The 14,435-nt window shown below is 38.1% G+C and overlaps 1 protein-coding gene across 2 annotated transcripts in view; it reads left to right on the forward strand.

Annotated features, from left to right (window-relative positions):
* Nucleotides 1-14,435, forward strand: part of ERICH1 (glutamate rich 1) — a 98,843-nt gene that overhangs the window by 53,633 nt on the left and 30,775 nt on the right. For both annotated transcript variants that reach the window (XR_013949497.1, XM_080587759.1), the window contains exons 4-5: nucleotides 9,462-9,836; nucleotides 12,235-12,429. Coding sequence is in view for 1 of the 2 variants with exons in the window: in XM_080587759.1 (XP_080443885.1) it covers nucleotides 9,462-9,836; nucleotides 12,235-12,429 (570 nt within the window). In the remaining variant the exon portion in view is untranslated. The remainder of the gene's footprint in view (nucleotides 1-9,461; nucleotides 9,837-12,234; nucleotides 12,430-14,435) is intronic.

Below are 14,435 nucleotides of genomic sequence, written 5' to 3' on the forward strand. Positions count from 1 at the left end.
AAGCTGAACCCAGACTCTAAAGCATCCCTGTTTTTACAAACCTGCTTAGACACTTTGGCATGAAATTTAATTAAAACTGGAGTTAGTATCCAAAGACAAATGGATAAAGGAAATAATGCAAAATGAAACACAGGGAAGATTTACATTCTTTCAGACTTCCCTTTTCCAATGTATTCTGAAATATGATTCACTTAGAGAAGCATGTGATAAATTGTAGTTGTGGCATGTCTTTCATATGTGATGTTAAATGTGATTGGTTATTGCATGCTATATAGAAAGTTAAGAAATGTTGTAAAATACTGCAATAATTGTATTAAGAAGTTACCACGTATAAATATTTGATTACTTTGATATGAAGTTGATAAATTGGGTCTGGGTTTTGTTGCTGAGTGTCTTCATTTCGCTCTTTCAGTATCCATGTACTGTTAGATTGCAGTTTAGATCTGCTCTTTGATGGTGTTGTATCACAAGGGAAAACTAAGTGTCAGTTTTCCATTAGGTTGCTTATCATTTAATAGTCTATGGTCCTGTAGTGTAAATAACTTCTTGCACATTTTAGCTGGTACGTTTGGAAAGAACATTTTAAATGCTGATCAGGATTTTAAGCTTGCAGCTGTTCTTATCATTTCTGATATTATTCTGAGCAAAAGGAGAGGTTTGGATTCTTTAAACTATGCATTCATTGGAAACTAGATCTGGGGAAAAAAAAAAAAGATTTTAAAGAAAATTATTTGAATGTAAAGTTGTTGCCTGCAAAGTTAGATGAAATAACAAGTTTTTTAGTGTACATGCAACATCAAATGTTTAAAATGTCTCCCATTTTTAATATAAATGTTACAAATCTCCCCCTCCAGTTCATGGTGATGCTGTCTGTTCAAATACAAAAACGTAATCTTATCAGCCAAAGACTAAGAAGATTTCTGTATTTAGAAGCAATTAGTCTTTGCAGCTGCTAAACTGTAAAAACACTGTAGGCAGCTTTAGGATACTTGAGCATTTCTGATTTGGTAGCCTTCAAAAGAGTTACTGGTTGTCATTGAATCTGTTCTTCGTTCATGGCTGTGAATCTGCTTCGTTCTCTATTTTTCTCACTGAATTTCTCAGAGAGTTTCTCACTGAGTCAACACAATCATTCTCAGTGTTCTTGGCGATCACCACTGAGGTGATCCCATGTAGGAAATGCTGTGTGATGCCTCCCTTCAAAGATGACTGGCTCAGGTTGTTTGCACATCACCCCAAGAAAACCAAAATGGATGAAGACAGGGAGCCTGAAATCAGAAATAATAATAACAATAATGAGAAGGATCATTAACAGGTCAAAATATTTGCTTTTATTTAAAAATTATGTCACTGAACTGTAACAGCTAGGTTGTTATTTAGGAAAACTTATTAAGGCCTCCGTAAAGCACATTTTGCATAAAATGACAGGAGGCCTGAAACATATTGTCAATATTAATTTATTCATTGGAACCATTTCAAATATCTCCTGGACGCCTTAGATCAATGTGTTTGTGTACTGAGTGTACATGTCAAAAAGCAAAGCAAGCTCAGAGTCTGTTTCATCGTGTATCCAGCTGGGATGGTGAATACACATTGCTGTGTGCTGGAAGATCAGAGGAGCAGCAGATACGGAGTAATGACGGGGTCTTTAGTTTCTCCCTGTGCAGGTTATGTGACTGTCACAAATCAGGATGTTGTGCAGTCTGTTTTAAGATGCTGTTAATACTTGAGCCATTGGTTAGAGGGCCTGTAAGAGGAAATACGACCCTGGACTTTGTCCTGAGTGGAGATGGGTTCTGGGGTTCAGAAGAGGCACATTGCAACAGCAGCTGTAATGTAATGAGGCTCAACATCCTACTGAAACAGCAACAACAAAACCACAACAGTTATGATCCACTTCTCTGTGATGCACACAGAAATAAAGATTCTTACTAAGAAGAACCTAAGAGATGTCAGCTGAGCAAAGGAAGCACCAGGTGGTGAGGGAGCTACTTGAGGACACCATATGTGAAATACGAGGCCAGCACCAACCACCTGTTTTGAAAGGCTTGAGAAAAAGCAAAAGGAAGACAGCACAGCTAGACAACAGAGTAAAAGAAGTTGTGAGAAACAATCGGGTGTCCGTTTAAAAAGCTGAATTCATACCCAAATGACATTTTAAACAGATTTAAATGTAAAAACACAGTAGGGTGGGCTACGGGAGGTTTGAGAAAATGTGCAAAGAATCAAAATTAGTAAGTCTTACTTCTGATGCATCAGGACCAAGCTGCCTGCGAGAGTTGGTTGAGCCAATGGTCATGGTGTAGAAGTAATTCTTAGAGATACCTGTTTCAGAGAACTTAAATAAATTCTTTGTGTCTGTGTTATCTGCAGAAGAAACTGGAGAATCCAATGCTGGACCATTCCTTATTGGGATTTCCCAAAGGATATGTGAAAGTGATTTTGTAATCATGGAACAAAGCAAATGATATGATAAAATTACCAGTACCAGACTTGATTCACCTAAGAATTCTAAAAGAATTTTAGGGAAAAAACTGCTCGAAGTACTGACAGTAACACATAACCCCATGCTTAAGGTTGCCTTGTTATCAGAGACTTTGAGGCTGGACAGCGTGATGCCAGTTTTTAAAAATGGTTCTTGTGTAGTCCAGGGATCTGCAAGTTTGTAATCCTCACGTTAGCCTTAGGCAGTTCAGCACAAATTACAATAGCAAATAAGATTCGTGGATGTCCAAAGAACTATAAGCTACATGGGACAAATAACATGAATTTTCCAAAAAGGAAATCTGTAAACATCCAGGAATTCTTTGAAGAACCAGGAAATATGTGGATAAGGGTGGTACTACAGCTGATGTGCTTTCCTTAAATTTCCACGAAGTTTTTGATAAAGCTCATCACCAAAGATTTTTAAGAAATAATGTAAAAGGTAAAGTCTCGGAGTAGGTATTCACAGAAATAGAAAGTAGCACTTCTCAAAATAGAGGGAGGTCACAACTGGAGGCTTGCATTCAATTACTGGTCAGGTAAAAAGAGAGAAGGGTGAAGTCGGAAGGTTTCCCAATGAAGCACAGCTGTTAACCGTACTGAAGACGAGAGCTTGTTGCAGTGTCATCTCAGATTGAGTGACTTGTCAAAAATGGCAGGTGAAGCTCATTTCAGATAATTGTCATGTGATACAGTTAGGAAAAAACAACCAAATTCCCCTCTAATATGATGGGCTCTCAGCTGGCTGTTGCCAAGCAAGAGTAAGTTTTCGCAGTATGATAAATTACTCTGTGAAAACAACATTTCAAAATGCAGTAGCAGTAAAATATAAATAAAATGATAAGAATTACTAGGGTAAAAAGTACTAAACAATGAACATCATTACACCACTGTATAATATGATGTTTACCTTATCTTGAATGCTGTGTATGGCCACTGAGTGATACAGGTTACAGTAGCAAGTAGGTTGTTGTGACCTCTAATGGCAGGAGTTCAGTACAGCTTATGAATAAGAGAAATTCATCTGTGTATAGAGCCAGGTAAACATTTAGGATACAAACCCACTGCAGACAATGTGGTATCTGCCTTTACGTACTGTTGTCATCACTGTTGGTTGGATTTGCTTTAAATCAGAAAGGCAGCACTCTTGTTGGCAGTGTATATGCAGCATTTACCCATTTTCATAAAAACCCTTCATTTGTGAGTTTAAGAACATAGAGCAGTATGAAAGAACAAACAAAAGACAGTCCCTTTAATGAACAGCTTCCAGTCTTTTGCAGTTTTCTCCAACATCAAAAGGGTTGAAGCTAACTAAAACCATTAGAAGTGGAGGGGTTTCAGATCTCGAATGATAGGTTGAAATGATTTCCAAAATAACACAAAAGAGACTGAAAATATTAACGTGAAGTCCTGTGCTCCTGAAATCTTTTCAATATTGCTTTTATTATAATGAACCATTACATTTTGTTGCGTTTGTTAGCCACAGGTTTTCTGTCTCGGTCAAATTACAGCCTGCTGGTATTTTAATTTGCACTAAAAATGACACTTTTTCTCTCTTGCAAAATCATAAACCAAAATGAAATTCTTCTGCATCGGCTGCTTGGTACACCGTGGAAAATCCATTACTATATCAGGGAGAAAAGTTTAAACTGGATGAAAAATAAGGAGAGAGAAACATCCTGTTTCATCTCAGCAAAAGAACAAAATTACCATGCACAACGTCCGGAAAGCATTCTGCGGGAGTTGGTCCTTGAGCGGGAGAGCCAGCTGCCATACTTGAGTTATGATGAGCACGTTGCAGAGGAGCTCAGAGGATGTTCTTTGACTGTCTTTTCCTCAGACTACTTTATCTTTTTTTTTTTCTTTTTTTGGCTGTCGGGGTTGCTGGGCCGTTCTAAAGGAACGTAAGAATGTTCTAATAATATTTTTAGGGATTTGATTCTTAAAAATCCTTAGCATCATCAGTGTATTCTCAGATACTCAAAGCCAAACACTGCAGTTTGGCATGATGTGGGACTTTGCATACCTTAGACTCGCAGACCCCTAAGCAAATAGTCTCCCATTTTTCGTTGGCTTACATGATTCTTTCCCTGAATGTTTCCATCTGCCATTGTCTGAAGGAACTGAAAGAACACATCTGAACTTGAGGAAGCTCTTTTCAATCATGTAGCTGCCGGCAATGTCCCCGTACTAATGGTTAGTCTCAGTGGGAGATAGAGCCAGCAGAGGCAGTTTGCTCACCTTAGGGCATTTAATCTCTGTGTCTCCCTGCCTGACCTGATGAATTACATGGTATACCTCACTAATATAAAAGAAGTTAATAAATAAAGTCAGCATACTCAAAGTCCTAATGTAAATCATGATTTTTAATATTCTTTTTTTTTAAGATGTAAACTGGATGTGCTGACTTTTCATTATCAAAATTCAGTAAGCAGTTTTTATAAACTAAGTCTTTGTTTCAAGTCTGTTTACTGATGGAGCTGTGCCTCTTTTCTGTTAAAGTGACATGCAGTTTGCATGGAGAAGAGTTTTTAATGCTTCACACCAGACGAGATAAGTTGTTAGTAGATGACTTTTTCTTTTGCTGCTAACCTTCATTTTTCGGGCTACCGATGGCCACTTCCACAGCATCCTGTCAGGCACATTAGTGTGACTGCAGCCTCATGGTAAACTGCATCAGGGAAGGCTAAAAATAATAAAGCAGAACAAAAAAGCAAACAAGTATTTTCAAATCTTAGCAGTTCCTGAAGAGGGTGTTCTTACTGAGGCTGAACGAAATGCTTGTCCCATTGTGATGACCATGGCTAGAAAATGTTCGCGACCATTTTGGTTGGAAGCTACTCTGCTCAGTCTGACTGAGGGCACCAAGTCCAGGCTAAACAGGTTAAAGACAATTGCTTCTAGGTAATGAGATTATGTGATAAATTAAGCCACCTGTTGAGCAGAGATGGGTCTTCGGAGAGAGGTGACAGGCTGTTAAGGATCAGAGAGAGAAAACAAATCATTAGCTCTTGTGGATTTAGGACAAGCTGACGATACAGTTGTGGTTACGGTTTGCCTGGTCCAGAAGCTGATGTTTCTGTCAGTGTTACTGAAGTATCTAATCAAGGTGTTATTAAGATTGCTTGTGTAGTATACATGCCGTGTAGTTGTTACAGTTATGCTTCTTTGACAGAGCAAGCCTCTGCAGTCCATGGGAAAAATTATTGCAGCCGAAGTCATACCTCCTGAAATTTTATCGGGCCCTCCCTACTGCTTTGAAATGTAGAGAATCAGTCAAAAGGGTTTGTGCATAAAACGGTGATTTTTTTCATTAGCAAAAAATTAAAAAAAAAAAAAGCAGGGTTTTGTTAAGAAGCATATTCTTCCATATTGTTAATTTTTGTAAAAGAGACTAATTCTTCTCAGTTGTTGAAAACAACCAGTCCAAATTCCCTGTCTACATTTCGTCTGTAATTAAGAGAGGGAGGGAGAGAGAGAGATGCAGACCTTTAGGGTGCATTTTCATCTCAGGTGGTTTAGGATGAGGCAGATTGCTTTGGGAAGCTTCATAGAATCATGGAGTCATAGAAAGGGTTGGGTTGGAAGGGACCTTGAAGATCACCTATTTCCAAACCCCCTGCCATGGGCAGGGACACCTCCCACCAGACCAGGCTGCCCAAAGCCCCATCCAGCCTGGCCTTGAACACCTCCAGGGATAAAGCTTCCAGCCTCTCGGTTTGTTAGCAGGAGCATAGGTCTAAGTACGCACAAAGTATTTACTTTTCGGGCAGCTCAAGTTATAGGAGGTGACTCCCACTGAACATTTCATTTAACGTCACTCTGAGGGCTGTGACTTAAACATTGTGGTTTATATTTCTTCTACAACTCTTATTTATGTGTTAGCATAGCTGTTACAACCTTGCTGCCTGTACAAACAACCATTTCGTGAATCCCATTAAGCTCTTGGCTTCTGTGCTTACCACGCACATGTGAATTCAATAAGTTAATTGTACTGTTCAGAATTTAAGTGTTTACTTTTTTCTATTTGCTTGTGAAACTGCTCAGATTAATTAGATGTCACCTTCTTTGTGCATGAGGAGGCAGAAATAGAGCCCATTTTATTAATCTTTGTTTCAAGTCAAATAATAAATAACTTTTGTGCATGTCTCTGATAACTTCTGTGAGAGTCATGTTCTCTTCTGCCAACATCTTATGCCGGGACTATGCTACGAAATAAAGCGTGACAAGCCTGAAGAGTACAACAGATTTATATAATAGCTTTGTAATATTGTTCCTGTTATTTTCCACACTGTTTCTTTGGTATGCAAACAAGGTGTTTGCTGATTTGATCACTGATACTCACTGAACGAATGTTTTCATAGTGACACCAAGTCTATGGAGAGGAGGTCTGGGTTTTGTTTTGCTTTTCCTGCATTGATAACAGGTCACTCTGACCGTAGCAGTGAGTTGTCCAAATTAATCCCTTTTCTGTGCATTGCTTTGCATTTATCAGCATCTAATTGTATCTGTTCCTGATGCCAAATCACTAGTAGTTCCCACACATGGGGCAGTAGTTGAGGCTGAAATCTACTCACTGTCCAACAGGGAGAACCGTGGAATAATCGAGGCAAAATTTCAGCCTTACTGAAGAGACGTTATGATATATGGGAAATATAAGGGATATATAGGGGAAAGAATGTCAAAAACAACCTGCTAGAGGACTGCCAGGTTAACTCCTAAAGAGAACTAGGTAATGTCTTGGGTTTGATTTGTCTCCTGTCTTGGAGGAAGCTCAGCACAGTTCTGATTTCCTTTCAATCAGACATTTATCTTAATAACATGTATTTGGGAAGACTACATTCATTCTGCATTTTGACGGCTTCACCCCCTCTGAGACCTTCTGCTGTCCTGAGCTACCGTGGATAAGGAAACTTCTGGATTTGACTCAAAACTTCAATTACCTTAAGCCCTCTTCTCCCTTGGATACCATTTTTTTTAAGTGGTTTAAAACCAAGAGAGGGTGCTTGACTGCACAACGTGCCATAGTTTTGCTGTGATTTACTGGGTCTTCGATGCTTAAAAAGCATGTTGGGCCACTTTGCTGAGAGCACGAATTAGAGTAGCTGTGTTAGCAGACAGCGTGTTCAGGTTCACGGAGGGCTGAGAGATTTTAAGGAGGAACACCTTGTCTGTGTTCATAGTGGAATTCACCTATTGTAACCAAAATACTCCCATGCAATTCCAAAGGAGATCTTAAGATGAAACATTGATGTTTTGTTTATACCATCTTTCACCATTCATATCTGCCTTCGGTTCTGATATTTCATTCCTACAGGACTGCACAGCCGTTATCTTTCCCACATCCCATATGCCCAAAATCATGTATAAAGATATTTAGCTCAAATACCATGCGTGCAAAACATTCCACGCTGTGGGTACAAGGTGACGTTTGGTGTGTCATTAACACGCCGTGGTGTTCAATTACAATACAGCGGATTTATTTTTACACAGCCTTCTTCATAGAAAGTATGGAAAATTGCTTTGCGGTGAGTCATCTGTCAGCTAAAGAACTAAAAGTCTTGTAGCGATATTTAAAGAGAGAAAGTGGCTCAGAGCTGACAGAGTTCAAGACAGAAAAAGAAACAGAAATGAAAGAGAGGGCCTCCGACTCCGGAGAAAATAGAGGCAAAGACTGGAGGGGGAGGAGTGATGAGGAAGCCAAGCACGCCGAGGATGTCAGCGGCAGTTCAGGACACTGCAGAGCATTTGGGAACAGGAAATGGGCTACAGGTGTCTGCTGCATGACTCCGGCGTTGGGCAGGAAAAGATCCTTGACCCCGAGAGAATGGCATAAAACCAGGTGAAAAAGCCCACTGGGCTCAGCACATTGCGAGGAATTTAGAAACATGCAGGTTGAGGGAAGGATAAATGGCTGAACTTTCTGCAGCAAGGCATTGGAGGAACACTGGCTTTCAGGGCTCCATGATTAAATGTGTGAGGATTTTGTTAGACCATGGAAGAGGGGATTTCAGTTAATTAGACAGGAAATTATTATAGGCATAAATACAGATTTCAGCAGCAGTGCAGTCAAAGGCAAGATGGATTCTGGCAGCCTTCCCTTGCTAGTGCCAGGAAGGCTTACATTCACAGGAGAGTGTGTGTGGGAGCAAGTCAGTTCAGGGTCAGAGATGACTTCAGAGTTCTGGCTTTGTGCACGGTGATAAGATCTGAACAGAGAAACATGAAAGCTGTCTTGGAGAGCAAGAGGGACTTCCTTCCCTTGACATTTGAGCCTTTTGAAGAATTAGCTCGTAAGGAAATGAGAATGTAGCAAGGGAATGGCAGAACCAAGACAGGCTGCTAAAGAGATCAGAGATTACTTGCCAAGGTCACTGGTGCCCTGCGTGCTTTACCTGTAAAGCTGATGGCCAAAGCTGAGCTAGCAGGAAGGTATCCCAAAGGAAAATGATGTTTAAGGAGGAGAAAGAAGAAGAGTCAGAAATAGATGACTGGTGTTTTAAGGCATGGTACTACCATGGAAGGATGCATCAGTCTTTTGTTGTGAATTACTTGCATTCTTGCCTTCTTGGTCAAGTCTACCAACTGGTTGTGTGGACCTCCTGGGGGAGCTCCTCGTCCCATGTCCCCCAGCGTGCCCATATTGGTTTTTGCCTTGGTAATCCTTTTGACCTCACTCTCTGTGTAGAACCACAGTATCTGCCTTAAGAAAGTAAATGTGATGTAAAGTATATAGCACAAAGGACAGTACAGTCTTTTTTGAAAGCAGAAGGGAAAAGAACTTTTCTTACTCTCTGCATTCACGAAAGTTGGCTTTGACATTGTAGCACTGAAAGGCATTCTAATCATAAAAGTAAGGTTAGAGCCACTCAGACGTCCCAGAGTTTGAAGCGAGTAATATTTCATTGTATGCAGTTCCAAAATGCTTATTACAGATCTTCTTATTTACAACTATCATTTCTTTTTTGAATCTGCAGAGGAGTATCAAGGACAAACCAAGAGAAAACGCATTCGAAGGAAGAAACAAAAGAACAGTTTGCAAAACTCTAATAATCTACATGGAGAACAAACAGAATCCGGAATGCAAGAGACTCTTGTTCAAGATAATTTACAGCTGCAGCAGATAGACAGCCCCAAAATAAGCAAAAACAAAAAGAGGAAAATGAAAAAGAAGCGACAGAAAGAAAAAATGAGAGCAGCTGGCTTGCTAACAAAAAATACTGGTGTGGATTTTACATATCAGCCTGACAAAAACAACAGAGAAGGAGCAGCAGACTTAAAAGACATAGATGAAAAGGCAGATAGCATCCTGGATTTCTTGCAGGCAACACAACAAATTTATTTTGCTGACAGTATGTATCATTTTCTCCTTTTTTTTTTTTTTTTTGTAAGTATTACCACGTTGAGGAAAATTGATGTGTGGTTCTTATTTCTGTAGAATGGGCCAAATCTACCAGAGAATTATCTTTTGAATTCGTAAGAGATGCAGATGCTTAGCATTTGTCCCATGTTCTGGTGTGTACATGAAAGCATCCACATCAATGTAGAAAACTGTGGTCCTAATCTCTTTGTTTCTCTGTCTTTGAAAACACACATAATATTCCTTTCTCATTTTTAAAACATCCCAGTGTGCTTGGGTAAGTGTAGTGGTTAAAATGGACCAAATTCTTCTTTTCTCTGAAAGCAAACATCCAGAAGGGTTACTTCCTTTCAAAAGGCTTCAAATGAGGGCAATAATTGCTATTCTAAACTACTTTCATGCTTGCTATCTCTGAACCAACCTACTTTTTGAAAAGCTCTTCTTCCCAGGGGGAGATTTATTTGTAATGTATAATGAAATCTAGGCAGACCGCATCCAAGAGGAAAGAGGAAGATACTGTTGGCATTGGGAAAGGGTATTGGCATAAAGTACTTGTGAACGAGATGAATGTCATCTAATGTTCAATGCACATTACATAGCACTTTAAATAGGATTACATGGATATTTTCCCTAATGGCCTATTGAATACTCATTCTGGACACTAAAATCAGGGAAATTCATATTGTTGTATCTAAATATGTTTCTTCTGTTGCCCTCCAAAACAGCTGTTTGTATGGTGCTTATGTCATAATGCCTTCCAGAAATAATGATGTTTTAATGATAATTAAAACAGATAAAATTATCTGTACGTATACCAGCTTATGTTGGTATCATCTGGAATTAAATATTCTATCTTAAAGGCAAGATGCAGTGTTCTTTAGTTGTTCAGCTCAGAACACAGCTTTAAAATGATAACTGCCTTGTAAAACTGGAAAAAAAAACAGTGAAAATATTTTCAAAGTGCATGGCCTTGACTGTCTTTGTGGAGCTACATGAAGATTAAACAGCTTACCTACCTGTATGAGTCCATCTTCAGTCTGAGCTGTCAGCCCCTACTCCCATAAAATTCATCTCTAGACTACAGAATTACTTTAAAAACCCTCTTAGGGTGACATCAGAGTTTTCATTTTTTTTCTTAAGATTTATATACAGAATTTTCTATGCTTACTGTTACAATATTTCCGCTGTGTCAGGTCTTCATACGCTGTCTAGCATTTGAAAGCCACCCTACTTTCTGGCTAATGTACTTCCATCACCAGAAACAAGGATCTCACTACTTCAGCGTATGGCTAAGTAAATGTAAACTACACTGCTTTTTACATTTGCAGTATTGGAACTCCGGAGTAACCGAGTAAAACTGTAAACTCATTTAACCATTCTGTTGTTAACACATGGTCCAGAACAGAAAACTGGTCAGTTGTCCGCAGCTGTGTGACATGTAGAATGTTAACAAAAAATATTTAGCTGCCCGGCTTCCTAGGGCATCGAGTTCAGGTTTTAGCAGTGGTAGACAGACTGCCTAGCCCCGGTGTCAAACCTGCAGATCAGAAGGTTGGGCCATCTGCTGGTAAGATCTCACATCCTTAAATCTGTGTGACTAACTTTCTTGTTAGGCAAATCCTAGTTTAAATATAGCTCTGGCATCATGCTGTTTGCCTTTTCTACTTGAGTGACTTTAACACTCCCCCTTTTTTTTTTTTTTGGACAAAATTGGAAGCCATTGCTTTTAGCAGGGTTTTCAAGTGGTCACATTGGATTATACTTCTTGTACTTATGTCAGAAAGCTGAATCAGGAAAAATCTATTCTTATCGCTTGGTTTGCTGGTAAATAAATAAATAAATAAATAAAATTATAAGATTATAACTTAAAAGGGAGTCTGGTTAAAGAGACTTTCCATTGTTACCAGAATGGGAGAATTAATTTATGCTTTAGCACCGTAGAAACAAAGTGTGTCCTTCTCTGCTGTGTCGCATGCTGTAATATCCACTTGTTAAATAAAAACATTAAAGTACCATAACAAGGTAATTGGATGCCTCCAGAAGTGCTTTGCAGTAGTCCCACACAATTGTTTCCTGCCTCCACAGGTGTGCATTTTTGTAATATGTACGGTATAAGAAGGAAAGTCTTTTGTCTACAGTACAGTCTCTTCGTCGTACCAAATTTAGGTTCCTCTTGCATTTGTGTCATGATGAATTCTATTGTCCTTTTTACTTTTTGAATTTGTTATTTTCCCCTCTTATTATTGTTTAAATAATTAATGAAAAATTGTACACACTGCTTTTTAGTACCTGATGTTTGATTGTAAGTTATACTAAAAAGGAAGATACTATTTTTGAAAATTCTCCGTACTTGTTGAATGTTTTTAATGTGGTTTCCCATCATTTTCCAGATAAATCAGAATGCACGGATTCTGCTGTAAATTCAACAACTACCCAAGAACTTTTACAACATCTTGAATCTCGCAACATATCTTCCTCAGATGTGACCCGTCTACATCAGCTGAAATCCCTTGTATTGCTACAGGATATTGACAGACTGAAGGATGCTTTGAAACAATTCCAAGAACATTCCATGATGCCTCCTGGTATGTACCGTTCAGACATGATCATTCACTGATGTTCTTTTTTGTGTGGACTAAAATTCAGATTTGTCAGAGGTTTTTGTATAGGGAAGCTGTAAATAATTGTATAGTGGTAAATATGTGCTTATACAAGATTTGAAACCATATTTCCCACAGAAAAAATAATAATAACCAAACAAGAAACAGGGCATTACAAGTACAGAAACTTCATTTTCTTCAATGACTGCGGAGTACAAGATGATTAAGGTTCTTAAAACACTTTTTTTTTAAATCTGAATTATTTTAATATTTAGTCATGTTTAAAGCATATTTTAATATGCTGTCTTTATAATCTTTTTAAATCATTGAAATTAACATGTTTATCTTGGAGTTTTCAGTCATCCAGTTTAGGATGTGTTTTACATGCATATGAATCATTAAAGCCCATTATTTCATTTCGTTTTGGTTACCTACCTGGCTTCTTCAACATACAGATTTTTCTTGCTAATTTTGCTTTACTGATTTGTTATTATTTAAATATAAATGTCAGTTTTAAGTTGCTAAAACCACTGTTGATTATGTAAAAAAGCAAAGTCTCTATAATAAATAATAATGTCATTCATAAAAAGAAAAAATACTATGTTACTAAACCATTTCATCCCTGAGGCCCAAGTCTGATTGAACTCATGTTCCTTTTGTTCTCTATTATATCCCCTGTAATTTTAGTAAGATTTCTTCTTGGACAGTTAATAGTTCCTCAAGTGATTGTGAGATGAGCATGTAGCCCATACAAGGTCCATAATAATTCATTTTTGAAGCAGTTGCTATTTAAATGCTCATTCATACTTGTCATTAGTACATTTGTTGGTGGCATCAGCCAAATCTACAAGATGTGCTGAATTTTCTTGCCTCCCAAGGAATTTAATCAGAGTTGAGAGCACTTGCTATGGCACAAGAGAATCTCAACCATTTCAGATCATCCTCTAAGTTCTTTTAAAAGTAATGACTCAAATGGTAGTAGCGTCCTAACAGAGTAAATAAGATCATAGCTATCAGATGCTTAGCAATAACATTCAGAGAAGAGACTGCTGTTCACAACATCGTTAAATAATTTACAACATGATAGTGGCCAAAGATCACAGTCAAGATTGAAGCCTACTGTATGCTGTGTTTTGTTATAATACAGAAAAGATAAATAGATAATTCCTGCCTGCAGAGCTCATAGCTGATAAATTTTGAAAAGGACACTTTTGTAGAGTTAAATGTGGATTCTTTAAGATGTAAAAAAGTTTTATAGATTCTGATAGATACGAAGTATGCAGGTATGCTTGGAACAAAATCCTTCTTGCATTCAGCCATCAATTTCAAGCCTAGATTCTATGATCTTAATTCTTATCAGATAGTCCCACTGGATTTAATACACATTTGCAAACTATGCAGGACTCAGCAATAATAGTGGTAGTGGTAATTGGCCCTTTATTAAATGACCTAATTCAGTTTCTATTGATTAAATCAAAGTGGAGCCATTGAAGTGACCACAGTCATGATATTTCTTACAGGCCTTATCCAAATTCTACTGAATACAGCAGGAAATCTGTTGGTTTTGCCGCCTTTAGGCAAGCTGCTGTTTCCTTTTATATACCAGAAATGTCAAATTGAAGAGAGAAGAGAAAACAGAAACAAATTAGAAACAAATCCATGCAACTACCCTGATTTTCAGGTGGATGTTTTTGTCACTTGAAAAAGCAGAAAACAATTTTCTGAGTGATTTTTTTAAATTCATTTATGTTTCTGCTGGTATAGCCTGAAACTGTTTACTCTTCCTGTTGATTTTTTTCCTAGTAACTGTTGTCACTCCAGGCTCTAATCTAATCTCATGCCAGGTTCACAGTGGTGTAACTTAGTTGATTTGATATTCATGAGGTGCAACAATGTGAGAAGAAAATATATTGTTATGAATTATTAAAGGATAATTGAACACCTGCTAGATATTAATTTAGCTCAGCAGAGTTTAACAATACATTCTATTT

Source organism: Anser brachyrhynchus (genome assembly GCF_964034855.1).
Source record: "Anser brachyrhynchus genome assembly, chromosome: 3".
In the NCBI taxonomy this organism is placed as follows: domain Eukaryota; kingdom Metazoa; phylum Chordata; class Aves; order Anseriformes; family Anatidae; genus Anser; species Anser brachyrhynchus.